The following is a 26900-nucleotide window of genomic DNA, read 5'->3' as shown; positions in this document are numbered from 1 at the left end:
CAGGGTATTAGAGCTGGAAATACCTTAGAGATAATCCAATCTAACAGTCTAACCCCTGGTTTAGGCACAAGAAAACTGAGGCTCAAAAAGAGGAAGTAAGTTTTCCAAAGTTATGCTCAGAGTTAGATGCAGAATAGGAACGAAAACTGTGGCCTCCTGTCTTCCAGAGCAGGGTTTTCAGTCTCAACATTACTGACATTTGGAGTCAGATGACTCTTTCGGGGGCTGTCGTGTATCGTCATATGTTTACCAGCATCCCTGCTCTTTGCCCACTAGATGCCATAGCAACCCCTATCCCATTAGAAAAAAAAAATTTTTTTTTAACATTGCTGAGCATCCTCTGGGGGCAAAATCACCCCAGTTAAGAGCCAGGGATCTGAGTGAACAATGGTGTCTATGTGAATTCTAGCTCTAACATTTACTAGGTTATGTGATCTCAGCAAGTCACTTACCTCCTGAACCCGAGTCTCCTTATCTTTCAAGTAAAATTAGTGCTAAGTGTACAAGCTCCTGTGATTGGTGAGTGTAAATGAAGTTATGTTCAGTGCCAGGCACATAGCAGACTGGCAGTGGCTATTATTTTTATTATTTTTATGAGATGCGATAGTCTGACACCAGTCTATTTCCAGCAAGCTCTTTCTCCTTTCTGCAATTTGCTGTAAATGCCACTGAACAATCATTTTGTAGTGGGGACAGCTACCTTGGCAGCAGTGAGCTGAGACTGTGACCTTCTCACATTTGGAGGAAAGGGGGAGCGTTTGCAAGTCAGGCAGGGTTGTATTTGTTGTACAGGAAAACAAACTACGTGCTATTTGTTTGTTTTTGTCATGTCTTTAAGCTTCCTTATCTTCAGCTGCAGGATTCTGCAAAATAAAATTCAATTAGTATTTATCATCCTTTTCCTGGCTGAGTCAGTCAACTTCTTTTATTGCCGAAACTCATAAAAAATGTGGAATTGCCAAAGACCTCTGAAGATTTCAAGGTTTTGAGATGGAAAAGGCCCAAGTGTAACAGGAGAGAACTAATGTTTTTTCATAACAAAGTAACCATGCTGCTGCTGCTGTGATCATAGAAATGATCAGATAGGAATCTAAACAGAAAGTTCAGTTCTGGGGTTTTCAAACTTTGGCTTCACTGTAAAACATGTGTGTGCAGAAGCCTAAGACTGTGCCACACATGAGAATGAGACAGCTTTTGCTGTCCAGGTGGCCTCGTTCTGTTTCTACCCCACTATGGGTGTTTATGCTGGTTGGGATTCCAGGGCACTTAAAGACACATATGCATCTTCATAACCAGGACTGATTATCTCATACCCTGATGACGAAGAAGTTCAAAGGAATTTGTACTGGTGACTTCTTGGGTCCATCCCTGTCCTCTCTCTCTCTGCTGGAAATGGCAAACAGTGCCTATTACGTGCCAGCTTCTAGTTTGACCAGGCAAGAAACAGGCTGCGTGAAACCTCTGACCTTCACCTACACCTCCAGGACCTGTCCACACAATGATAAAGCGTGTTCCAACCCTATATCCAGATGTCAGCCCTCCTGTTTCCTTGACTTTCATTAGAGTAACTCTGGATTTTCTCACCTGCCTTTCCTCCACTGTGAGGTTTGGGAAAGCTCTGTGCGTCTGGCCACAGCCAGCTTCCAGGAAAGGATGTACATAAGGGCACTTGTTCTCTCTCTTCCAGCTGTCACTAGAGCCAATGTGGCTTTCCCCAGGCCATCTTTTTAAATAATGAGAAAGATGACTTTGGATTCCTGAAGAAATTCACCATGAGTAACCAGGAGAAAGATATCCCACCTCAGTAGCTGCCTATAAAGTCACATCTATTTCCAAAAACTTCTCCATCACAATGCCTAGTCTAGTGTGCTTTGTTTGTTCATGTAAGCTCCATGGTGAGAAGTATTTGTCTCATTCACCACTTAGTTCACACACAGTAGATATGTGATAATTTCTTATGAATGAATGAATGAGTAAATGTGGGGTAGGGTTACCACTCTTCTTTGGCAGTGTGCAAACCTCCAAGTGGACCAAACCCATAGCCCCGCATCCTTCATTATCTGGGTAGCTTGAACCAAAGGTCCCAGCAAGTGGTCTGAGAACAAAGTTAGCCATCAGGGTTACTTAACCTGTAGAATGCCTGTCTGTGCACTGCTTTATAGATAAAACTGAATTATTTATGAAAAAAATTGGGGAGTTTCACACAAAAATGCTCTTGATTTCTGACTTCTTTTAGAAAATGACAAGACCTGATAGCCTGGGCCTATGTTTATAGATGAAAAAAATTAGACTTTTACCTATTCTTCCCCCCAAGTACAAGTAAAAGCCCTGGACAAGATACACAAACACAGGAACACTCTAAGTTGGAGACAAGGTAGACTGGTTTGGGAGCTCAGGATCTGAGAAATGACATGGTGGTGAATCTTAGGTTTCTTTTTGCCTCATAAATCCCAAACTGGGACCTGAAGAATCCTGCAACTTAGAAATGCTGACAGGTACAGCAAAAAACCAACAAGACTCCAAGCAAAAGGTTTGCTCTCTCTAGCCAAAGGACCAGCACAGGAGTAGCCTACCAAGACAGATAAATTTCAGATAACTGCCACTCTATTCAGACAAGCACTACATTAAAAAAAAAAAATGTGGCCTCACCTCTACCTATGCCACAAAAGGTTGAGTTGGGATCCTAGACCTCCACCCTCATGAGGCTGTAATGAGGTATACCCCAATATCTTGGCCAAAGTGGTATCAGAGAAGATCAAGCAGGCAGCTGGGACTTTCATCCCAGTAGCCCACTACAAGGATCCTCCTAAAGTGTCAGTGAATACCATGTAGGGAGCCTGGCTGTCCACCCTCACCTGACAGTAATGGGGAACCCTTTACCCTCCCCATGAGGGTGGTGTCAAAAGAGGCCTAGGCGAGAGTCAGGACTTTCATCACTGTCCAGCTGTAATGAGGCCATCTCCACTGCAGTGTCACTGGAGACCACGTGGGAAGCTGAAATTCCCACGCCCCAACCATCAGTAATGAGGAGGCCCCCCACTCAGATGTCATTAAAAGCCATGTACAGAACTTGGACTTCCACCTCTGGTTGCCAGTAAAGGGGTAGTACTGCCCCATCCCCTATTGGAACAGTGTCAGAAAAGTCAATTAAAACAGGAGGTTTAAATAAGATCCAGAGTCTCAGAGAATAATATAAAATTTTGCAAGTTTCAGTAGAAAATCACTCATTATACCAAAAGCCAGGATGATTTTAAACTGAACAAACAGACAATCAATAAATGACACTGATGGGATAACAGACATATGAAAATTATGTGACAAAGATTTTAAAGTAGTCATGATAAAAATGCTTGAATGTTCAATTGTGAACATGCTTGATTCAAAATAAAATATAAAGCCTAGCAAGGAATTAAAACACTCAGCAAAGAAAGAAGATATAAAGAAGAACCAAATGGAAACTTCAGAATGGAAAAACACAATAAATTAAATAAAAAGCTCAGAGGATGGGCTCATCAGCAAAATGGAGGAAAGGATCAGTGCATTAGAAAAGAGAGAAATAGAAATACCCAAGCTGAGCAAGAAAGAGAAAATAGACTAGAAGAAAGGAAGGAAGGAAAGAAGGAAGGAAGGGAGGAAAGAAGGAAGGAAAAGGAAAGGAAGGAAGAAAGGAAGAAAGGAGGGAAGGAAGGAAGGAGGGAAGGAAGGAAGGAGGGAAGGAAGGAAGGAAGGAAGGAAGGAAGGAAGAAAGAAAGAAAGAAAGAGAGAAAGAAGCTTCTGGGACCTGCAGGACTGTAACAAAAGATTGAAAGATTAATATTTATGTCATTAGAGTCTGAGAAGGAGAAGAAAAAAAAAGAGCAGTGCTGAAAAAAAAAAAAAGTACTCGAAGAAACAATGGCTGAAAACTCCCCTTTTTGACAAGAGACACAAACCGATAGATTCAAGAAGTCTAGTGAATATCAAACAGGATACAGTTAAAGAAGTCCAAGGCAAGGTGACATAATTAAACTTCTGAAAATAAAAGACATAGAAAAAAAAAAAAAAAACAATGAAAGCAGCTAGAACAACACATCACCTATAAGGGAAAAGCAGTTAGAGTGACAGTAGATTTCTAATCAGAAACCAAGGAAGTTAAAAGGAATTCTTTTTAAGAAAAGAACTGTCAACCCAGAATTGTATATCCAGAAAAAAATATGCTTCAGGAGTGAAGGGGAAGCCAAGACATTCTCAGATGAAAGAAAACTAAGAGAATTTGTCACCAGAAAACCTATTCTCCAGTAATGGTTAAAGGAAGTTTTTGAAATAAAAAAGAAACTGTAAAAGAGGAAACTTTGGAACAGCGGGAAAAAAGAATATGATAAGCAAAAATATGGATAGATACAATAGTCCTTCCTTCTCCTCTTGAGTTTTCTAAATTACATTTGACAGTTGAAGCAAAAGTTATAACACAGTCTGATATGGCTCTAAATGTATATAAAAGAAATATTTAATACAATCACACACAGGGAGGCTAAAGGGAATAAAAAGAGGTAAGGTTTCTCTACATCATTTGAACTAACAAAATAGTGACAGTAGTGGATTCTGATAAGTTATGTACATACACTAGCGAGAACAACCCTTAAAAAAGCTATACAAAAAGATACACTTTAAAACACTATAGATCAATCAAAATGAATTCTGACCAAAGGCAGGGGAGAAAAAGAAAGATAGTTTAAAAGGAGAGACCACAATAGCAACAGAGATTTTTTTTTTTAAAAAAGCAGAGAAAACATACAAAAATAAAAAAAATAAATGGCAGACTTAAACCCTAACATATCAATAACTACATTAAATGTAAATGATCTAAGTATATCAATTGAAAGACAGAGACTGGTAAAAGTTTAAATCCAATATACCGTCTATAAGAAACTAATTTCAAATAAAATCATAGAGGTAGAGTGAAAGTAAAAGATGGAAAAAGATATATCATGTAAGAATTAATCAAAGGAAAGCAGAGTAGCTATCTTAATATCAGATAAAGTAAACCTAAGAGCAATAAAAAAAATTCCTGGAGACAGAGACTGACATTATATAATAATTAAAAAGTCAACCCACCAAGAAGACATAGCAATCCTAAATGTGTATGCAGCTGCAAGATATGTGGAACGAAAACTAAGAGAAAAAAAGACAAGTGAATAATTATAGTTGAATACTTCAACAGCCTCCTTCAATAATTGATAGAACTGGACAGAAAAGCAGTTAGGATATGAAAAAAATTAACAACACTATCCACCAGCAGAAACTAATTGACATCTTTAGAACATTTAACCCAACAATAGCAAAATGGAAATTATTTTCAAGTGCCCACAGAATATATACTGACTGAGATAGATCCTGGACCATAAAACAAGCCTCAGAAAAAAAAAAAAGTTAAAAAAACTGAAACCATACAAAGTATGCTCTCTGACCACAAAGGAACCAAAATAGAAATCAACAGCAGAAAGAAAAGAGGCAAGTCTCCGAACATTTGGAAACTTAGCAACACAGTTCTAAATAACTATGGCTCCAAGAGGAAGTCTCAATGAAAATAAAACTAATACATTGAACTACATAAAAATACACCACATTAAAATTTGTAGGACATAGTTAAGGCAGTGCTGAGAAGGAGATTTATAGCATTAAATGCCTACATTAGAAAAGAGAAAACATCTCAAATCAATAATCTAAGTCCCCACCTCAAAAGACTAAAGAATAACAAAGCCAAACAAGTGGAATGAAATAAGTAATAAAAATAGAAACAAAAATCAATGAAATAAGAAATATAAAAACAATAGTGAAAGAAATCAATTAAATGAGTTGGTTCTTCAAAAAGATCAATAAATTTAACAAACCTTTACCAAGTATGCCAAAAGAAAAAAGAGAGGAGACATAAATTACCAGTATTGTGATTGAACTGTGTATCATCACAAACCCTTATAGACATTGAAAGGATGGTAACAGAATACTAAAAACAACTCTACACACATACATCTGCAACTAATATGAAATGGACCAATTCCTTGAGAAATACAACCACACAACCTACCTCTACTTAACCCTAGATGAAACTGATAATTTGAATTGTCTTATAGCTATTAAGGAAATTTCACTTATCATTTTAAAACTCACACCAAAAAGTTTTCACTGGATGATTCTACCAAATGTTTATAAAAAAAATAATGACAATACTACAAAGTCTCTTTGAGAAAACAGAAAAGGAGGGAACATTTCCCAATTCATTTTATAAAGCTAGTATCACCCTGATTAAAAAAAAAAAACAGATAATGACATTACAAAGAAAATGACAGACTAATATTGCTCATGAATGTGAATGAAAAAAGCCTGAGTAAATTATTAGCAAGTCAAATGCAGGAACCTATAACTAAAATTATACACTATGACTAAACAGGATTTAAGGAAGCAAGGTTGGTTCAATATATGAAAATCAATCAATCCATCACCATATAAACAAAGAAGAAAAAAGATATATTCGTATAAATTGATACTGGAACAAAAAAATTTAAGAAAATCAATACCTATTCTTTTTTTTTTTTTAACAACAATTCTTGATTAAAAAAAAAAAAACAACTCTCAGAAACCTTGAAACAGAAAACTACTTCAACTAGCTAAAACTCTACAGGTTACATTCATTATGCTTATTGGTGAAATGCTGAATCCTTTTCCCTAAATCAGGAATAAGGCAAGAAAATCTTCTCTCCTTTCTATTCAGTGCAGTAAGACAATAAAAGGAAATAAAATGGTTTCTAATTGCAGACTGCACGATTGTCTGTAGGAGTCCAGCAAGGTTGGAGGATATACACATAAAAACATAAACATAAAAGGACAACTATATGTCTCTATAGCCGAAATGAACACATGAACAACAAAATTAAACACACAATACCACTTACAGTCACCAAAAATGAAATGTTTGGGTCTAAATCTAACAAAGCATGTGCAGGATTTTTATGCTAAGACTAAACAACATTGATGCAGGAAATAAAACTGAAACAAATGAAGAGACACAGCATGTTCACGGATTGGGAGACTCAACATGGTAAAAATGTCAATTCTCCCCAGATTGATAAATAAGTTTAATTCAATTCCTGTTGAAATCTCAGGAGGATTTTTTTGTAGATGTAGACAAGATTATTCTAAAATTTATAGGAAACATAAAAGAAACTAGAATGGTTTATACAATTTTGAAAAAAGAAAAGTAAACTGGGAGTCATTCATTTATTTACCTGTTAAGACTTAAATACTTGCAATAATCCAGACCGTGTAGTTCTGATGCAGTAGACATATAGATTAATGGAACAGTGAAGAGAACCCAGGAATAGACACATACAAATATGCCCAACTGACTTTTCTTGGCAAAGGTGCAGGAGCAATTCAATAGAGGAAAGATACACTTCATGAATTTGCATGTCATCTAAACAGGTACAAAGAGATCGAGATCACCCCATGCATATTTTCAGATCACAATGAAACTTGAAATCAACCATAAGAAAAAATTTGGAAAGCCTTCAAATACATGGAGATTAAAGAACATCCTAATAAAGAATGAATGGGTTAACCAGGAAATTAAAGAAGAAATTTAAAAAACACATGGAAGCAAATAAAAATAAAAACACAGCAGCCCAAACCCTTTGGGATGCAGCAAAGGCAATCTTAAGAGGAAAGTACATTACAATGGAGGAAAGATACACTTTTAAACAACAAATGGTATGCAACTGAATATCCATCGGCAAACAAAAAAAAAAAAAAAAAAAAAAGGGAGGAGGAGGAGGAAAAAGAAAGAAATCTCAACCTAATATAATCTTATACAAAAATTAACTCAAAATGGATTATTTACTTAAATATAAAATGTAAAACTACAAAACTTTTAGAGAAACACATTAGAGACACTTTAAAATCTAAGGCAAGGCAAAAAGTTCTGAAACTGTACACCAAAAATTCAATCCATAGAAAGATAAACTAGACTTCACCAAAATTTTAAACTTTCGCCTTGAGAAATACCATGCTAAAAGGATGAAAAACAAGTTATACAATGGGAGAAAATACTTACAAACCAGGGATCTGACAAGGAACGAGTATTTAGAATATGTAAAGAGCTCCCAAAACTCAATAGTAAAAACACAAACAATCCAATTATAAAGTGGGCAAAAGACATAAGGAAACAATTCATGGGATATGATATACACATGACAAATGGACACATAAAAAGATATCTAACATCATTAGCTACTAGAGAAATGCAAATTAGAACCACAATGAGATAATGCTACATAGTTAATTGAGTGGCTATAATAAAATATAGGGATAGCATCAAATGCTGGTAGGAATGCAGAGAAACTTAATCACTCATACATTGCTGATGGGAAAGTAAAATGGTACAGCCACTCTGGAAAACAACTTAGCAGTTTCTTAAAAAACAAAACACTGCAACCATCATCCTACCCTACAATTTTACTCCTTGACATTTTTTTCCAGGGAAGTGAATACTTACATTCACCTAAAAAGAAATGGAAAAACATTCCATGCTCATGGACTGATAGACTACATATTGTTAAAGTGTCAATACTACTCAAAGCAATCTACACATTCAATGCAATCCCAATCAAAATTGCACCAGCATTCTTCTCGAAGCTAGAATAAGCAATCCTAAAATTTGTATGGAGTCGCAAAAGGCCCAGAATAGCCAAAGTAATATTGAAGAAGAAAACCAAAGCAGGAGGCATCACCATCGCAGACTTTAGCCTTTACTACAAAGCTGTAATCAGCAAGACATCATGGTATTGGCACAAAAACAGACACATAGACCAATGGAAGAGAATAGAGAATCTAGAATTGGACTCACAAATGTATGGCCAACCAATCTTTGACAAAGCAGGAAGGAATATCCAATGGAAAAAACACAGTCTTTTTAACAAATAGTGCTGGGAGAACTGGACAGCAACATGCAGAAGAATGGAACTAGACCACTTTTTTACACCATTCACAAAAATAAACTCAAAATGGATGAAGGACCTGAATGTGAGACAGAAAACCATCAAAACCCTAGAGGAGAAAGCAGGAAAAGACCTCTTTGACCTCAGCTGCAGCAATTTCTTACTCGACACATCTCCAAAGGCAAGGGAATTAAAAGCAAAAAGGAACTATTGGGACCTCATCACGATAAAAAGTGTCTGCACTGTAAAGGAAACAATCAACAAAACTAAAAGGAAACTGAAGGAATGGGAAAAGATATTTGCAAATGACATATCAGATAAAGGGCTAGTATCCGAAATCTATAAAGAACTCACCAAACTCACCACCCAAAAAACAAATAATCCAGTGAACAAATGGGAAGAAGACATGAATAGACACTTTTCCAAAGACATCCAGGTGGCCAACAGACACATGAAAAGATGCTCAACATCACTCCTCATCAGGGAAATACAAATCAAAACCACACTGAGATACCACCTCAGGCTGGTCAGAGTGGCTAAAATGAACAAATCAGGAGACTATATATGCTGGTGAAGATGTGTAGAAACGGGAACTCTCTCGCACTGTTGGTGGGAAGGCAAACTGGTACAGCTGCTCTGGGAAACAGTGTGGAGGTTCCTCAAAAAATTAAAAATAGATCTACCCTATGACCCAGCAATAGCACTGCTAGGAATTTACCTAAGGGATACAGGAATGCTGATGCATAGAGGCACTTGTACCACAATGTTTATAGCAGCACTTTCAACAACAGCCAAACTATGGAAAGAGCCTGAATGTCCATCAACTGATGAATGGATAAAGATATGGTTTATATATACAATGGAATACTACTTGGCAATGAGAAAGAATGAAATCTCACCATTTGTAGCAACATGGATGGAACTCGAGGGTATTATGCTAAGTGAAATAAGTCAGGCAGAGAAAGACAGATACTGTATGTTTTCACTCATATGTGGATCCTGAGAAACTTAACAGAAGACCAGGGGGGAGGGGAAGGGGGAAAAAAGTTACAGAGAGGGAGGGAGGCAGACCATAAGACTCTTAAATACTGAGAACGAACTGAGGGTTGATGGGGGGGTGGGGGAGAGGGGAAACTGGGTAATGGGCATTGAGGAGGGCGCCTGTTGGGATGAGCACTAGGTGTAGTATGGAAACCAATTTGACAATAAATTATATTTAATATAAAAAAACCTGTATACAAATAGTTACAGCAGCTTTGTTCATAATAACTAAAAACTGGAAACAACCCAGATGTCCTTCAGTGGATGAATGGTTAAACAAACGGTGGTACATTTATACTGTGGAACACTGCTCAGCAATAAAAAGGATAGACAGGTAACAACCTGGATGCATTTCCAGAGAACAGTGCTGAGTGACAAAAGTGCTAATTCTAGAAGGTTGCTTACTGGATGATTCCATTTATATGACATACTGGAAATGACCAAATTATTCAAAGGGGAACAGATTAATGGTTGCCAGGAAGTTAAGGAGGGAGTGGGTGGGAGGAAAGTAGGTAAGACTATAAAAGGGTAACAAAAAGGATCCTTGTGGTGATGGAAATGTTCTGTATCTTAACTATCAATGTCAATGTCATGGTTGCGATGTACAATGGCTTTTCATGGTGTTATGACTGGAGGAGACTGGGTAAAGAGTACACAGGGTCTTTCCATGTTATTTCTTATAATGTATGTAAAACACAATAAATTGAAAATAATGTGATTTTTAAACAACTTTTTAAAAATTATTTTTTAATGTTTTTTGTTTTGTTTTGTTTTGTTTTGTTTTGTTTTGTTTTGTTTTGTTTTGTTTTTGAGAGACAAACAGAGACAGAGCATGACTGGGGGAGGAGCAGATAGAGAGGGAGACACAGAATCTGAAGCAGGCTCCAGGTTCTGCGCTGTCGGCACAGAGCCTGACGTGGAGCTCGAAGCCACAAACTGTGAGATCATGACCTGAGCCAAAGCCAGATGCAAACCAACTGAGCCACCCAGTCGCCCCCCCAAAAAAATCAACCTTCTTAAAAGAAATTAGCCAGCACTGACTAGCAGCTGCCTCTTTCCTTAGGTAAGGAAACTTTTCCACTACCACAAAGAATCTCTCTGGATTGCCACAGTCCCCTCGGGTCCAGATCTCTGTACACCAGTCATCTTCCTTCACTGGCTACATTGAGTGTGGGAGTAGTGATCTGGGAAACATACTAGCTGGGGTGGCTTTGCTCCCAATTACATCAGAGGGCCACCAGGAGTCAGTTTTAGCCCCCGCAGTGTGCAATGTGGGCACCATGATGAGACTTCCCTGAACACCAGCGTCTTCCTTCCCTACCCCCATGCTGTGAGCAGTAGGTTGGAAGCCCACTCAATCCTTTCAACTCAAATTAGCAAATATTTACTAAGAGCCTCTAAGCTAGGTTGTATGCCAAGACATAAGTATAAACAAACTCGCTCTGGTAGGAGGAACAGATAATTCAATAGATTGATTAAAAGTACTGCAGAACTCAGCTGAGGCCAGGAGCAAATATGTCAAAAGCAGTAAGAGAAGGTGATAGGTTAGCTTAAGCACATAATATGCTATCAATCTGTCTTTCATTCATTGCACCAATTTTAATTGAACACCTACTCAGTGCTAGGTGCTAAGGGACACAAAATGGATTCAGACTCTGCTTGTCAGTTGAAGCCCAGTGTGGCAAGTCCCGTGGCCGAGGGAGAACTCATCATGGGAACCATGAGGATGCCACTTAGAAGAGTCTCCTTTACATGCTGTCAGTGGAGGAGTCCTGGTGGGGTGGACGTGATCCTGATAAGGGGCATGTGGAATTATAAAGCCCCTCTAGCCACTCCCCTGCTATCTGGCTATTCACTCTGGCTTGCAATTGGCTCAGGCCCCTCTCTGTAAATGAGGTTCACACTCATTTAGAGTGATGCCTGATGGACTGTGTGTTGGGATGACAGGAGAGGTGAATGGAGAGGGCCTGAGAAACCATGTAGCTGGCAGCAGTGTCTTTCCTTGTGAGAGGAAATAAAGTGCTACAAAAGAACTGAGACAAGGGCAGAGTCAGCAGGGGTTACCTAAGTGGAATATCACTTATAGCATAACTCAGTCTGGTATGTGAACCCATCCCTTAGATATCCTGGGAGTACCCATCCATCTCTGGAAAGGGAAGAGTTTACGGTAAAACAGAAAGAATTGTAGCATTGGGAGTCCAAACAACATTTCTGTGGGAAGCCCTGAACAAGAGTTGGCCTGAAGAGGAAAAAGGCCATTTTCTCCTGGGCTGGGAGGGAGGTGATGAAGGGGAGTGCCACATGGGCTGACCCGGGGCCTCTCATTATCATGGTGGACATGGAAGGAAAACATCATAGCAGCAAGCATCTGGAGGTGGGCAGTGATGGAGTGCCCAGTGGCAGAGGCTGAGATAGAAAGCACCCCAAATGGTATGGCCAGCCCACCACCTGTGAGGCAGAGCGGCACAGATGGCCTAAGTGCTAACGTGACAGACAACTGGGAACAGCACCAAGGTGGGTGGTCTAAGGGCAGGCCTCAGTGAGTGTTACATCTGTTATCCCACCTCTTTAGGGACTCTGAGAGAGAGGTACACAAAAAGAGAAAGGGTCAAGGGGTGCTCTTTGTGCAGTGGACTTAGGGACAAAGAGCATAAAGCTTTACCCTTGCAATCCACAGCCTGATAGAGCCAGGAGAAGGGCTTTGCTAATGTTCCCACACTTCTGAAATCTGTGGGGTTTCTTCCTTGCCCTTCAAATTTTGCTATTAGTATCGTTAATGTGCAGAAATACCTCCTGCCTCACTGGGATTTACCTTTGCACTAAAGAAAAAGAGGAAGGAAGGAAGGAAGGAAGGAAGGAAGGAAGGAAGGAAGGAATGACAGATAACACAGAATATTGTGTTTTAATGAAGTCCATGGCCACCCAAGCCAACCATTACAGACGATGTCATTTACCATGGCACTCAGCTGGAACTTAGATAAATAATAATAATTTTTAAAGTTTGTAGATCATATTGAACTTGGCTTAATAGGCCCTCTCTCCAAACCTCTGAAAGGATGGCTCATAAAAAAGTAATTAGTTTATATAGACTGTCAAGGTTCATGGGGGACAGCTGGCCTTTGATGCCTCATCTGTGATTACAGGCAGCTACAAGATAATAAAATCGAGCTCTGAATTCACGCCAAGGTATTCAGTGATCTCACGCTGGACACGATGCCAAGCAGAACGAACTGTAAATGCCTGCTCTACTCCTATTCTTTGCTTTGGAATCTCTAACAAGTCTAAGACATTTAGGACTTGCATTCATAGGCCCCAAATTCCTATTAAAGTAAAACCATTGACCTTACGAATTCATGTTCATAATTAATATTTGTGATGGGCTCTGATTCCAGGCCTATTCAATATGGCCACTGTTGTAAGCTGCGGAAATGGCTTCTGGAGAAGGGATTTGAATCAGTATTAACTTGTCTAAGCTTGGCTATTAAACAGTCCAATTACTGACAGTTGGAGCTGGTTTTCAATCATCATTGATTTCCCTGTGATGATCACCAGCTACTGCTTTTTATGAGGATTTCTTCAATGTTTTCAAATTCCCTGCTCGTTCTTCTCTATGCTGCCCACTTACCTGAGCATTCTTGGGTTCATTTTTCTCCCCTAGCTCATACAATGCCCCTTCCCTCAATACAGAAAACCATATTAACAGGTGGTTTTCATTTGGCCTCTTTGCTTTCCAGGGACAAAGAGACAGAGTCATCTCAGCAGAAAGTGGAGATACAAGTGCAGCAATGAAAATAATCTCATGGAAATCCAAGATCACCTGGACACCAGAACCACTTAAGAATGGAAGCCATGGTTCCAAGAGCAACCACTTAGACCCTTCCCTCCAGGCACATCTGTTTCTCCCTAGGACCAGCTGCTTCACCTCAGTCGGCTGACCAAGGGCTTGCCTCAGTCTACTGACCAAATCATGATTTGCACATATCACAGAAGCTTCATTCATAATCCTTGCTCTCCCACATGGTCCCTTAGCACTCAAAGAGGAAGCCAATTGGCCTGTGTGACCTCTTCTATCCAGGTAGCAATCACAGGCTGTAACTAGTTTATTCATTGGCTGGCCTGAGCTATGTGCCCACTTCAGGTCCAATCCCAGTCGGGGAGAGGGTCTGGGTCAAGTGGCCTAGAATTTGGCCATGAGGGGCAGTGAGTGAGAAAGCACCATAAACATGTTTGCATCACATCTGCCAATAAGGCTATAGATTGAGAGTCACTGATTCCCCAGGATGTGTTTGGGCTTGGAGCTTTGATGACTATGTCTTATGAATTGTTTCTCCAATAGAAATAAAGGTGTGTTTTTTGTTTCATTTTTTTCCCCTGATTTATTGTATGCGGAGCCCTGGCTTTGGAGTTAAGTTTGACCCACTGTCTTTTGCTAATGTTGGACAGAATCAGGGACACTAATGAGGAGATGAATGAAGCTAGAAGTGTCCCCAAGGACTGAGGCCAGGACCCTGTGCCCACTCCTGCTGAGTCCACTAGCTTGGGATGGAGCAGAACCAAATGATGATGATAGGGAACAGTGGTTAACAGGGAACTGTAGAGAAGGGTAGCCTGGGAGCCACTCCTAGGGAACAGAATCACCCTCAAAATGGAGGGACCTGGCAACATTTTTCCAGAAGGATACAGGATTGCTAGAGATCAGCCCAGTGATTGCTGTGTGCTTCCCATTCTTCTTCTCTTTGAATGGGAGGTTGTTGAGGTTTCCCTTCCCTGAAAATTGGGGTGGGGGGTGGGGAGATAACTTATCCTTTTAGCTAACAGATTTCTGGACCAAGAGACCTGCATCCAGACCTGAGGAAGATCACAAAATCTTGGCCTCAAAGCCAGATGCCATTATAGGATGCACTTTTGAGGATCCTAAAATAAAGTGAGCATATTTTCTATGAGAAAGGGGTGTGAATAGTTGTGGCCTAAGGGCAGGCTGTGATGGAAGGACCACACTGATGACCCTACTTGTCACCCCTCTTTGCCATTGGCAGTCTGCTATGACGCTGACTCTGGGCTTGGCCATATGATTTGCTTAGCCAGCGGGACAGTAACAAACCTGTCCCAAGTAGCTTGCCAGGTAGTTGCCAAATCTTGCACAACTATGTGCTCTTTATGCTCTATATACTCAGGCTGGTCTGCCATCATGCTTGGGCCAGCATTCCAGAAGAATACATGGGGAAGAACAGTGTCATCCAGTCAAGGCCACTCTAGACAAGCCAGCCTACAGCCTACCCACCAGCCCACAAGTACCTGGACAAGCCCAGCTGGGACCAGCTGAGCCTGGCTCACGTTAGCAGAGCTGTCCAACAACTACCCCAAAACTTGGGAGCATCTTTCTTGAGAAAGAATTAATGGCTGATTTTTAATGCTCCTACATTTTGGGGTGGTTGTTGCACAGCAATACCTTAGCTGAAGACACCTGGTTAAAATTACAATTTTATCATCACTACTGTGTTCTGAGCAAATTACAGAATCTGGTTTAGCTTTAGTCTCTCCTTCTGTAAAAACGAAACAATGATAGTGCTTCCTTCAGAGGACTGTTGTAAAAGTTAAATGATACAGTATGTGTGTATCTAGTACATATGATAAACTACCTAGTACAGTGCCTGGCATGCAGTCAGTGCTTGATAAATGTCAGTTAATTTCCAGTGCTGTTGCCTGCAAGTTGCTTTTTGTACAAGGATGTACGACTGAGGGGACAAGTAGGGGCTGAAATCTGCCTCTTTCTCCATTTGCCAAGTCATGTGCTCTAGTGTGGGACAGTGTCCATATGTAATAAAGAGCACCTGTTTCTAATTTTCACAGTTACCATATGGGCTGGCACCAGTCCTGCTATTCTTATTGATTTCATTGTCCACTTTTCATCCTGTTTTAGTATAATACTGCCATTAGCTCCAAATCCCAGAAGACTTGAGATTCTTACCTTCAAGGGCTTTTCTCAAGCAACCTAGTGCCAGTACTCAAGCTTTCTATCCTAGAACTCCACATCCTTCCTGTTGGGGTGACCAACTCACTCCACTTTACCCAGAACTTCTTGGTTATAGCAATGAAAGTCCCATGTCCTAGGAATATGGTTTGAATCCCTAAATGTCCCTCACTTTTCAGCCTAAATTATGGAAAATGACCCACAAGTAATCACTAATTCTCCCTTAAACATTAGTTTGAACTGGAGTGGGACCCCTGCTGTAAACATTTATCTGGGACTCCCACACTCTTCTTTTTCCTTGCCTGGCCAGCCCTTGCTCCTGCCTTCCTTCCTCTTACTTTGGCTCCTAGTCCCTCCTCCAGCCATCCTGACACAGTGTCCCCTCAGCACCTGCCTCTGACCACTAAGCATGAGAAGAGGTTATGTGACTGCACTCATCAGGGACTCAGGTGCAGAAGAACCCTGAGCAACTAGGCTCCTATGGAGACGCCTGGGACTCCAGGATTAAGCATGGATCATAATGGAGAAGAGGTGAACAGTACAATTTTCCAGATGAGATGGGCCATCCTAGAATGAGTTGCCATGAAGCAAAAATATACACAGCCTTCAGCATGAGAGAAGTGAAAACAACAACAACAAAAGGCCCAGTGACTGGCGATATACAGACAGAGAGCTTTAGGGACACTGAGATAAAGTCTGGGGTGGGCAAAGAGGATAATTAACAAGAAAGAAAATTCAGGGCAAAGACCCCAAACGCATGGGCAGCAGAGAATCTGGGAAGCTCCTTTTTCTCCCTCCAGCAGAACAGTTCCACCATAGAAAGGGACTACCGACCTCCTCTGTGGCAGGAAAGATGTTCACTTCTCTACTCAGCAAGGCCAGAGCTTTGTGTCCCAGGCCCTGGGAACCCGAGGGTTATATATGGAAGGCCCTGTCCAGTGATGAGATCTGCCTCCAGAGCTTCCTGGCCATCAGCAGATAGGAGGGAGGGGTAAAAAGTGTGAAAGGGAAACACCAGAGTGAATGCACTGCTCATGGAGGGGTAACCAAGAAAAAGACCCAAATATGCCCCCATCACTGTCAAGGCTGGAAGCTGAGAAACTGGCTGAAAAGAGAGCACCAAGAACAGAGCTAACTCAATACTTTAGTTCCAGGGTGAATGATATGCCAGGTCTTCTTCTCTCCCAGTGTGCCTGGTAGACCCCTCTGCCACCAACAGGACCGGGCCCACGGGTGTGGTCCAACAGGCCTTGCTGCTCCTGGGGACTACAAATGGATGCTGTCATGGTGGTCCTCCCCAGAGCATCCACTTGACCAGGTCTTCTGGCTTATTTGCTGGTTGATGTGCCCTCACCCTGCAAATTTTTCCCAGCTTTAAAGCAACTTCTGTACTGTCCTGATGAGTTCTCAAATCACACCTTGCCTAAAACTGGAAACCCTTAGATGACAGTCACTATGGTGAGGGAGAGGGTTCATTACAAGGATAGAGGCTCCGCCACAGGCTGTGGACAGGTGTGGGAGCCAGTCCAGTTTCTACTCCCCTGTTTATCCGGAAACACACCATATGCTCGAAAATTGGGCGATCACCGATCATATCGGCAAAAACATCTGACAACACAATCTCAATCTGTCACTGAAAATAGAACACATCTGTTTTTTTACCGTCTATGAACTAAACCATAAACATGAAATCCTGACTCCTATGTTTATATAAGAAAGGTATTTCTACAAAGTTGCCCATGGCAATGTTATTTTTAATTGGAAAAACACTGTAAACAACCTAAATGTACAAAAATAAGAGAACGGTTAAATAAACCACGAGAGGGATCTATGAAGTATAATTTTGTACTCTACTCTTCAGTAATATTTTAAAATATATTTTAGTCAGCTTGGAAAAGGTCTATGAAAGATGAAAACACAAAGACTCTGAACCAAGTAAACTATGATCCAAATTAATCAGAACTGTGTATTAATATATGAACAGGAAAAGGTCTGGCAGGGTCTTAGGAGTGTAGGTTAATTTTGTTTTATTCTTTATTCTTTTTAGTAATTGTCACATGTACTCGAATTAACAGACGTTGATCCATGTCTTTCTGGTCCTGTCTATTCTTTTTTTTAAATGTTTATTTATTTTTGAGAGAGAGAGAGAGAGAGAGAGAGAGAGAGAGAGAGAGTGTCAGAGTGTGAGCAGGGAAGGGGCAGAGAGAGAGACACACACAGAATCCGAAGCAGGCTTCAGGCTCTGAGCTGTCAGCACAGAGGCCAACAGGGGGCTTGAACTCACGAACTATGAGATCATGACCTGAGACAAAGTCAGACGTTTAACTGACTGAGCCACCCAGGCACCCCTGGTACTGTTTATTCTTGATTCCAACTCTGTTAGGTCCGGGGCAGTTACCCAGATTGTGGATTCCAGAGAATCCACAGTTCTCTGCAAGGACTGCCAGACTGGCTTCTGGCTGAGGCCAAGTAAATGCTCAGAGACCAGGGTGGGACACCAGGGGGCACCCTGCCTCTGGCCCACAAGAATGACCCCCCCCCCCCCCCCCCCCCCCCCCCGCACAAACCACCTAGAACACAATCACCATCTACTGTGAGGCTGATGTAGGTGGCTCCTTGGCTGCCAGGGTCAGCCCTCAGAGACCCTGTGGCAGGGAAGGGCACTGAAGATGGTGGGTAGCCCTGAAGTGGCTGGGTGAGGAATGAAGCTCAGAGGTGGTCATTCCATGGCGTCCCATGTGGCACTCAGTCCTGGACCTCTTTCATGGTTTTTTGTTTTTTGGTTGTTTTTGCCATTGCCATGAACTACCTACTTATTTATTTACATTTTTCTTTAAATTGGGGTTTAAAAACACCCAAATGACTCTATTTTTAAAAATAAACCCCCAAAACTGAAAAGCCAGCAATACTTGTCTCAAAAAAAAAAAAAAAAAAGGTAAGAAAAAGAAAAAAAGAAAAAGGAACTTAAATAAAACACGACAGAATGCTATTAACATTCTACCTCAACAGTGTGGCCTATGGAATGCTCTGAGAAAGAGCTTGTGCCTTCTTTGTCAGAGAGAGGGATTAGCAAATGCTGGAGAGGTGCTGAGCCTCGCCAACTGCCTTTCTCCTTGACATCATCAGAGAGATTGAAAAAGAACTTCAAAGGGAACAACCCGCAACGGTAGGCCACATTCCTTAACGCTATGTCCGGGTACCATGTCAATCTTCGACTGCCAATGAGACATGTATCCACCACTGGACAATGGGCAGAGGGGAAAGAAGGCAGGACTTGGAGTCTGAGCATCTGGGATTGAGTGATAGGGCCGAGCCATCCTCAGCGAGGTAGCCCTGAATAGTTACTTAATGTTTTTTCAAGTTTCAATGTCCTCATTGGCAAGACAGAATCACGACAGCTGACCTTCTTGTTCCACAGAGTTGGTGTGAGGCTTGGATATAATTTTGTGTGTGCTGTGGCTGGCACATGTGTGTGTGTGTGTGTGTGTGTGTGTGTGTGTGTATGTGTGTGTGTGTGTTTGTGTGTGTGTGTGTGTGTGTGTGTACGTCTCTAATAAAAGAGCATATGGTCTGCAGTAATCCAAACGTGTATCTTGCAACTAATGGATTACTCCACAGGGATAGAATGCAGGTGCAATGCGAGGAAATACATTCCCACCAACGATTTACAGAGTTCTGCACAATTCACAAACTACTTTCACTACATTATTTAACTGATTGTCCCGACACCGCCACATAACCAGTCCAGGAAACCTAGCTGGATGGGTGACTGTATTAAGCCTTTAAAACAAACTCCAAACTCACTTTTCTCCTCCCTTTAATATCATTATCATCGATTATAATTCCATCATTGTAATCAGCCTAAAATAAATAAAACGTTGTGGCTTATTGGTGACACTAAGAATTATACCTACTTTGATTACTCTCATTACTATCATTGCTAGGATTATCAGAACTGTGGCATACTGGACCTCTACTGGCTGCCAGGGAGTGCGCTAGGCACAGGACATTAGTATTTTATTTAATCCACATTAACCCAGATGTAGATACTGTGTTTACCCTCATTTTAATTATGAGAGAACTGCCCCTCAGAGGAGTTCAGTAACTTATATGAGACCACACAGCTAGGAAATGGCAGAATGTAAATATTCAGCAATGTGTATCTGTCAAAGCCTGTGGCTGTTCACATTCCGCGTTCCCCTACCACCATAAGAGGCAGGGGCTGCACAAGCCCTCAGGGAGGATCCCTGCCCTCAGGGACCTAGGGGGCCCAAAGCACAGAAAGGGCCCTGGGCAGGTCCAAAGATAAGGGGACAAATAGGTGGGCAAATGCTGAGCAGCACAAGGAGGGGCAAATGGAGCTAACCACAGAGAGGGGAGAATCTTCCGCTCCAAACAGCTGATCCAAACAGGCCAAATCGCATCCTGGGCAATTTTCCAGGCAGCCTTCAGAGAGTCACCCAGCCTGAGAAGCCAGCCAATTATGCCTGATCACTCTCTGCTGCTCTGTCCTTACTAAAGACAAGTCCAGACTGGCCCAATGTAGACAAATGAACAGTTCTATTATCTCTGAAAGGCAATCTAATTCCCTTCAAATTTAAAAGTCTCCACAGTTTCCTAACAGGCCTCAGTGGGGCTCATGTAGAAATTAATAAGTTCACAGCGTGCCTAGCTTGCTTTCATTATCATTTTTTTGCCATGCAATGGACAGGATTTTCATTATTACTCAAGGATTTTTCTGGATCTGATTCTCTAAGAAGGTCATGTCCACCGGGCCCAGACACTGGGTTGAGAACTGAGTTAGGTTTAATGGATTTGACTGACGTCTGAGAGAGGATGATTCACTGACTGAGAGTTGATGACACCTCTAGTACTCAGTGGGGGTAGGGATCGAAAGGCAACATCACTGGGAAAAAGAACTCGGAGAAAGTGGTGAGAAGTCCTGGGCTCCAGTCCCAGCCCCATGGCTGGCCTGCCCTGAGATGCTTGGGATCTCTCTGAGTTGGGTTATCTTGCTATGAAATGGGCACAGAAGAGGATATGGAAAAAAAAAAACCCTCAAATTTATTAAGCTTCTATTATACCTCGAATCACTGTAACATTCATCATAGACATTCTTTAAATTTAATCAAAACAACAACCTTGGAAAGCTTATATTATTTTACAGATGAAGATGGTGAGGCTACTGTTACTGGTGATTGCACCACATCATCTAAATCACACCATTAGAATAAGCCATAAAGGGGCCAGGGAATGAGACTAGAGTGGTAAGAATAGGACTGCAGACTCATACGACTATTCTGGAAAGGAATTTAACATGTTTCCAGAACTTTAAAATGTTTGACCTATTAATTCCAATTCTGGAAATCCATCCAAATGATAGAATCAGAAATGCAGACAATTATAATAAAAAAGAATTATAACAGATTATTTGCCTATCACCTCATACCTGTCAGAATGTTTATCTTCAAAAAGATGAGAGATAAAATGTTGGCGAGGATGCAGAGAAAGGAAACCTTTGTGTACTGTTGGTGGGAATGTAAACTGGTACAGCCACTATGGAAAACAGTATGGAGGATCCTCAAAAAATTACAAACATAAATACCATATGATCCAGCAATACTACTTCTGTATATACATCCAAAGGAAATAAAATCAGGATTTCAAAGAGATATCTGCATCCCTATGTTCATTGCAGTATAATTCACAATGGCCAAGATATGGAAAACAACCTAAGTGTCTGTCAACGGATAAACTGATAAATGTATAAAGAAGAAAATTGTATAAATAAAAAAAAGTGTATAAATAATATTCTATTATTAGTATTATTCAGCCATGAGAGAAGAAATTCCTGCATTTGTGACAACATAGATGGACCCTGAGGACATTATGGTCAGTGAGATTAGCCAGACATAGAAGACAAATACTGCATGATCTCACTTATATATAGAATCTGTATGTGGAATCACTTATATCACATATATGATATCACTTATATGTAGATTCCCTTATATGTGGAATCAGCTTTAAAAAGTCAAACTCAGAAACAGGGAGTAAATGGTAGTTACCAGGCACTGGGGTGGGGGGGGGGGGGATTAGGGAGGTGTTGCCAAAGGGTAGAAAATTTCAGTTACAAGACAAATAAGTTTTGGGGATCTAATGTACAGCATGATGATTATAGTTAACAACATTGTTTTATATCCTTGAAAATTGCTAAGAGAATAGATCTTACATGTTCTCACCACAAAAAGGAAATTGTAATTATTTGAGGTGATGGAGATGTTAGATAACACTATGGCAATAATCATTTTTCCAATATAGATGTTTATCAAATCAATACATTGTACACCTTAAACTTAGACAATGTTGTATGTCAACTGTAATTCAATGAAGCTAGAAAAAAAAAGAATGGTAAGCTACAGAATATTCATTGAGAAGGACATCACACAGCCATTTAATCAGTTGCAGAATTAATATTTAATGAAATGGTATATTTTCATTAGTTTAGTGGGAAAAATAAGTTGTTAGTAATTGTAATACGAGGAGAGATCACAATTTTTGGAGGAAAAAAAGAGTAGAAAAATGACTGGAAGGAAATACACTAAAATGTTAACAGAGGCTCTCTCTGGGGGTAAGAAAACATATTTTTCACACCTTTTTGTGTTTTACTATATTTTTCACATTTTCCACAATCAACAGTTATTGTAATAATCAGGAAATATGCAGGAAAAGCTATTCTATGTCCCTGAATTTGCATTTATATGCAAAATGCAATGATGACTTCTATTTAAGTGAGTGATATTTTATGTAGATTTTTCTAAATTTTTTTTTCAAAGAGGGAAATCACAAAAGAAATGAGACAGAGCAAAAATGTTATGGATGGAACCATCTCCCAGCAAGCTTATGGCTCACCTCACAGGCTAAATTGGAAATAAAGACCAGTGGGAAAGGGGTGGAAAACTGACAATGCACAAACAGTTGATAAGGGGGGACTAAAAGCTACAGTTGACTTCAAGAACTGATGGAGCTGGCAGATATGAATTTTTCAATTTTATGAGAATGATAGGGATCTGAAATAAATCTTCAGTATTTTCTTTTTAAGATAAATGTTTTAAAATAAACGTCTGCAGCATGGATGGATGGTGAGTGCCTGTGTCCTGTCTTAGAGCTGATCATAAATAACACTGAGAAAAATAGCTTTGACCATTCCAAAAAGCACCTTTATTTTTTACTCTGAAGAGCTTGGAAGATTATATTTTGATGCATTAAGCTAGATTTTTTTATGCAGCTGCAAATATCAAGGAGCAGAGAAATTTTCTTCAAATGGGAATAACTACTCAGGGCTTGGCTTAGAAGCAAATCTTAGTTTCAAGATGTGCCTGAAAACCAGTGGGCATATCAGATGGTCAGAATACAAATTCAAGTTTGACGGATTTATGGTTTATGAAACACTTTGGTGAATCTTCAGGTGAAGTTATTAATTGTCCTGCAGTCCCATAAACCAAGCAAGAGAAGTAATCTTTTGTAAATCCAAACTTCCAAATATCAGATTTGCTTAAACTGTGCCCCCTCCCCCATTTTGGTCTGTACCTTAAAGAGCTTATAACTTTATGGTAGAACAGTTTATTCAACAACTTCAGTTTCCTAGTTCACTATTAGAGGAGAACAGGGCTTCATTGAGGGTAGACATAATAAAGAATCAGACACATCCCTCATCTTTTAAAATGTTAGACGCACTACACTAAAGTAACTCACTTTTACTTCCTGCTTCATGTATCACTGGTTTTTTCTGTCATGTTTCAAAGAAGAGTCACACACTTGAAAGGAAAGGCGAATGAGAGGACCTGCTTGGTGGAAAGACCTATGCACACAGGCTGCAGAGAAGGGGCTGAGGGAAGCCAGGAGCACTTGCTCAGCCTAGAGAGGGAAGCCATGACTCAGCTTTGCATTTCCTATCTGGTTCATCAAGATAAACCAGAATCCTGCCTTCTTACATTAAATCTCCCAATTTTTAAATATTGCCTCCATTTTGTTAAGCACACAGTGCATTCCAAACCAAACATTTCCATAACCCAAACATTTTTTGCTACTGCTTGTTTTAAAATCTCATTTCTAGGAGGTTAAGAATTGCTGATTCACCCCAATATCATCTAATTATATCCAAGAAGGGGATGCTTTGGAATAGTCTCAGGCTGGCAAAGAAGGTCTGGGAAAGATAACTCCTCTTTTGTGGAAAAGACAGCATGGGATTCACACTTCCGAGTGGAATTTGGTTGAGCTGGAAACTTTGAGGATGGCTGGAAGATGTAAGGAAATATCCCCACTCTAAAACACCATGCAAGTCACAGTTAGGTGCCCTTGGTGGTAATCAGTCTAACATGAAATAAAGATAAAGCTTCTTCTGAGAGTCAAGAGTATCTCCCCGATGCTCCGTAAGAATACTTATGGGTTTATCTTCACATAACGCTGAATTTCCCCCATTGAACCCACCCCCTCACTCCTCACTTTACAATGTTCTGGAATGAAAAAGGGGCCTTCATAGAGCTTATCTCTTAGAAGTGTGAAAGAGCCATTTTTTTCTGCCCAAGTAGCTCATAATGTAGCAGACAAACTGTCAGAAAAAAATAGACTTCATCATGGTGAAAACCTCAGCCTGGCACCCATCTATCATAAAGCAATCTTCTAGAAATCTTGAAAACCTTCGTTAAATTTCCTGTCTTTCTCCTGACAGTGATAAAATGTTAACAATATTACTCATGATGCAGGCATCTTCAGAAATTTTTTGCCCATTCCCTCCTGCCCCTACCATCAGCCATCCCCTTCTCTTTGCCAGAGTCTGTGGAAATGTGAGACATAGCCATATTTTTCACACACTGGTCCAGAGAGCTGGTCCTTACAGGAGGTTAGAGAAGGAAGTAGTCATTATCTTGATGATAATGAGAAGACTCTCTAGCCACAAGCTGCAGAGGGCAAAATGGCACTGTCTTTTGATTCCTCCGCCAAAAGCCACACCCACTGTGAATCTCAAGGGCACAGCCCTCTCCTATCGTGAGCAAATATTTCTTGGTCCTTTTTTTCTTTCCCTCTTCTCTTGCCAAGCTACCAAACTGCAATTCTTCACCTGTCCATGATACATGGGTAGTGGGGACAATGGGTCACACACTTAATCTGTCGATAGGTCATCTTTCAAGAGGGAAAATTCCCCTATGGACCTTACTAGCCCGGCTTTTCCAACTCCAGAGGCCACTTCAGCAATATACCATCACTCAGAAGAAGAAATAAGGGTCTTGCACTGGAGGCAATACCAAAGGAAAAAACCATAAATCAGAAATCAGAACCACACCAGAAGTCAGAAGAGGCACAGAGCTTTGAAATCACAGACTGATCATGAAGAGATGCACAGAGGGTGACAAGAGCTATAGACAGCCTGAGTCTCAGCTCCATGGAGGCTTCCTGACATGTTTAAAAGAGGGCTAAGTGCAACCATAATAAGCCATCATCTCACCTGCAAAAGGAACTGGTGCATCTTTATCCAGGGCTACAAGTGGTGGGTCCAAAATCACTGTGTCGTTGTTCTCAGTTATGACTCCGTGATATGAGGTCTCGATCCATGGCTTGTGCTTGTTGACTAGAACACAATGGAAACAAAGATTGACTTTTAAGATCACCACTTGAATAGCTCATCCATAATGATATTATTAATAGTGCACATTTGTCCAATCATATGCTCTCATCCAACAACCGCATGAGAGACAAAGAGCACGATGGTCCCATTTTACACCTAAGGAACCTTCAGAGACGCGAGGTTCAGAGAGAAGTTCAATGAGGCACACAGAAAGTTGGGCAGCAGATTTTTGGGCTCCAAGACCAGGGATCTTTCACTTGACCCAAAACCAACTATTTCTATTCCTGGATGCCCAGTGTAGATAGCTACTGTTTAAAAACTGACTGAAAGCTTTAATTCTCAAATGCTACCATCTATTAATAGATGTTTCAGGGTTAATATTCATTATCAATCAATGAACTAGCAGGTCATGGCTGTGTGCTGGAATTTCTGACCTTGACCTAATCTATCATTACAAATTGTTACTGCATTTTATATACATACATATCTGTATATGTACCAACATATGTGTAAAGATACAATAGACATTTGAATGCTTTCTTATCACTTAAAAACTGTGTCTATCTTAATGGTCTAAATTGCCTAAGAAGTTTAAGTTGCTCTTTAGTAATTTTACCAGGTGAATAACACATTATTTAATGGAAAATTAACACACATCAATTACATGCTACTGGTTGAATTATGGCCCTGAAAAAAAAGAGGTTAGAGTCCTAACCTCCAGTACCTTGGAAAGTGACCTTATGTGGAGAGAGGGTCTTTATAGGGGTAATCAAGTTAAAGTGAGGTCATTTGGGCAGGACTTAATCCAAAATGAAGGGTGCCTTATAAAAAGGGGAAATTTGGACACAGAGACAGACACGCATACATGTGAGTGCAATGTGTTCTGTTGCCACCAGCCAAGAAACTACCAGAAGCCAGAAGAGACACTTGGGACAGATCTATCCCTTGTACTTTCAGAGCAAGCCTGGTCCTGCCAACAACTTTATTTCAGACTTCTGGCCTCCAGAACTGTGAGACAGTAAATTTCTGTTGTTCTAAGCCATAAAGTTAGTAGCACTTTCTTAAGGCAGGCCTAGCAAAGGAATACAAGATACTTATGGTCAACAGCCACACATAAAGGGCCGAGAATTTAAATAAGACTTGAGCTAGGTTTGGTGTAATATTCCTGTGTGAATACCCCAAGTCTGTCAATTCCATCTCCTTTTTTGGTTCTGGCCCTGCCATCACCTCTCTGCATGCCTGTAGTGGCCTTCTGACTGGTCTTCCAGTAAGAAGTCCTATCCCACTCCAATTC

At 40.5% G+C, this 26900-nt stretch overlaps 1 protein-coding gene across 1 annotated transcript in view; it reads right to left on the bottom strand.

Annotated features, from left to right (window-relative positions):
• The window catches only part of CLSTN2 (calsyntenin 2), a 605822-nt gene that overhangs the window by 355737 nt on the left and 223185 nt on the right, over positions 1 to 26900 (bottom strand). The window contains exon 2 of the mRNA XM_047876487.1: positions 25487 to 25609. Coding sequence (XP_047732443.1) covers positions 25487 to 25609 — 123 coding nt within the window. The remainder of the gene's footprint in view (positions 1 to 25486; positions 25610 to 26900) is intronic.

The sequence above is a fragment of the Prionailurus viverrinus genome, chromosome C2 (genome assembly GCF_022837055.1).
Source record: "Prionailurus viverrinus isolate Anna chromosome C2, UM_Priviv_1.0, whole genome shotgun sequence".
Classification (NCBI taxonomy): Eukaryota; Metazoa; Chordata; class Mammalia; order Carnivora; family Felidae; genus Prionailurus; species Prionailurus viverrinus.
Note: the sequence above shows the minus strand (reverse complement) of the source record. Positions and strands in the feature narration are given on the sequence as shown.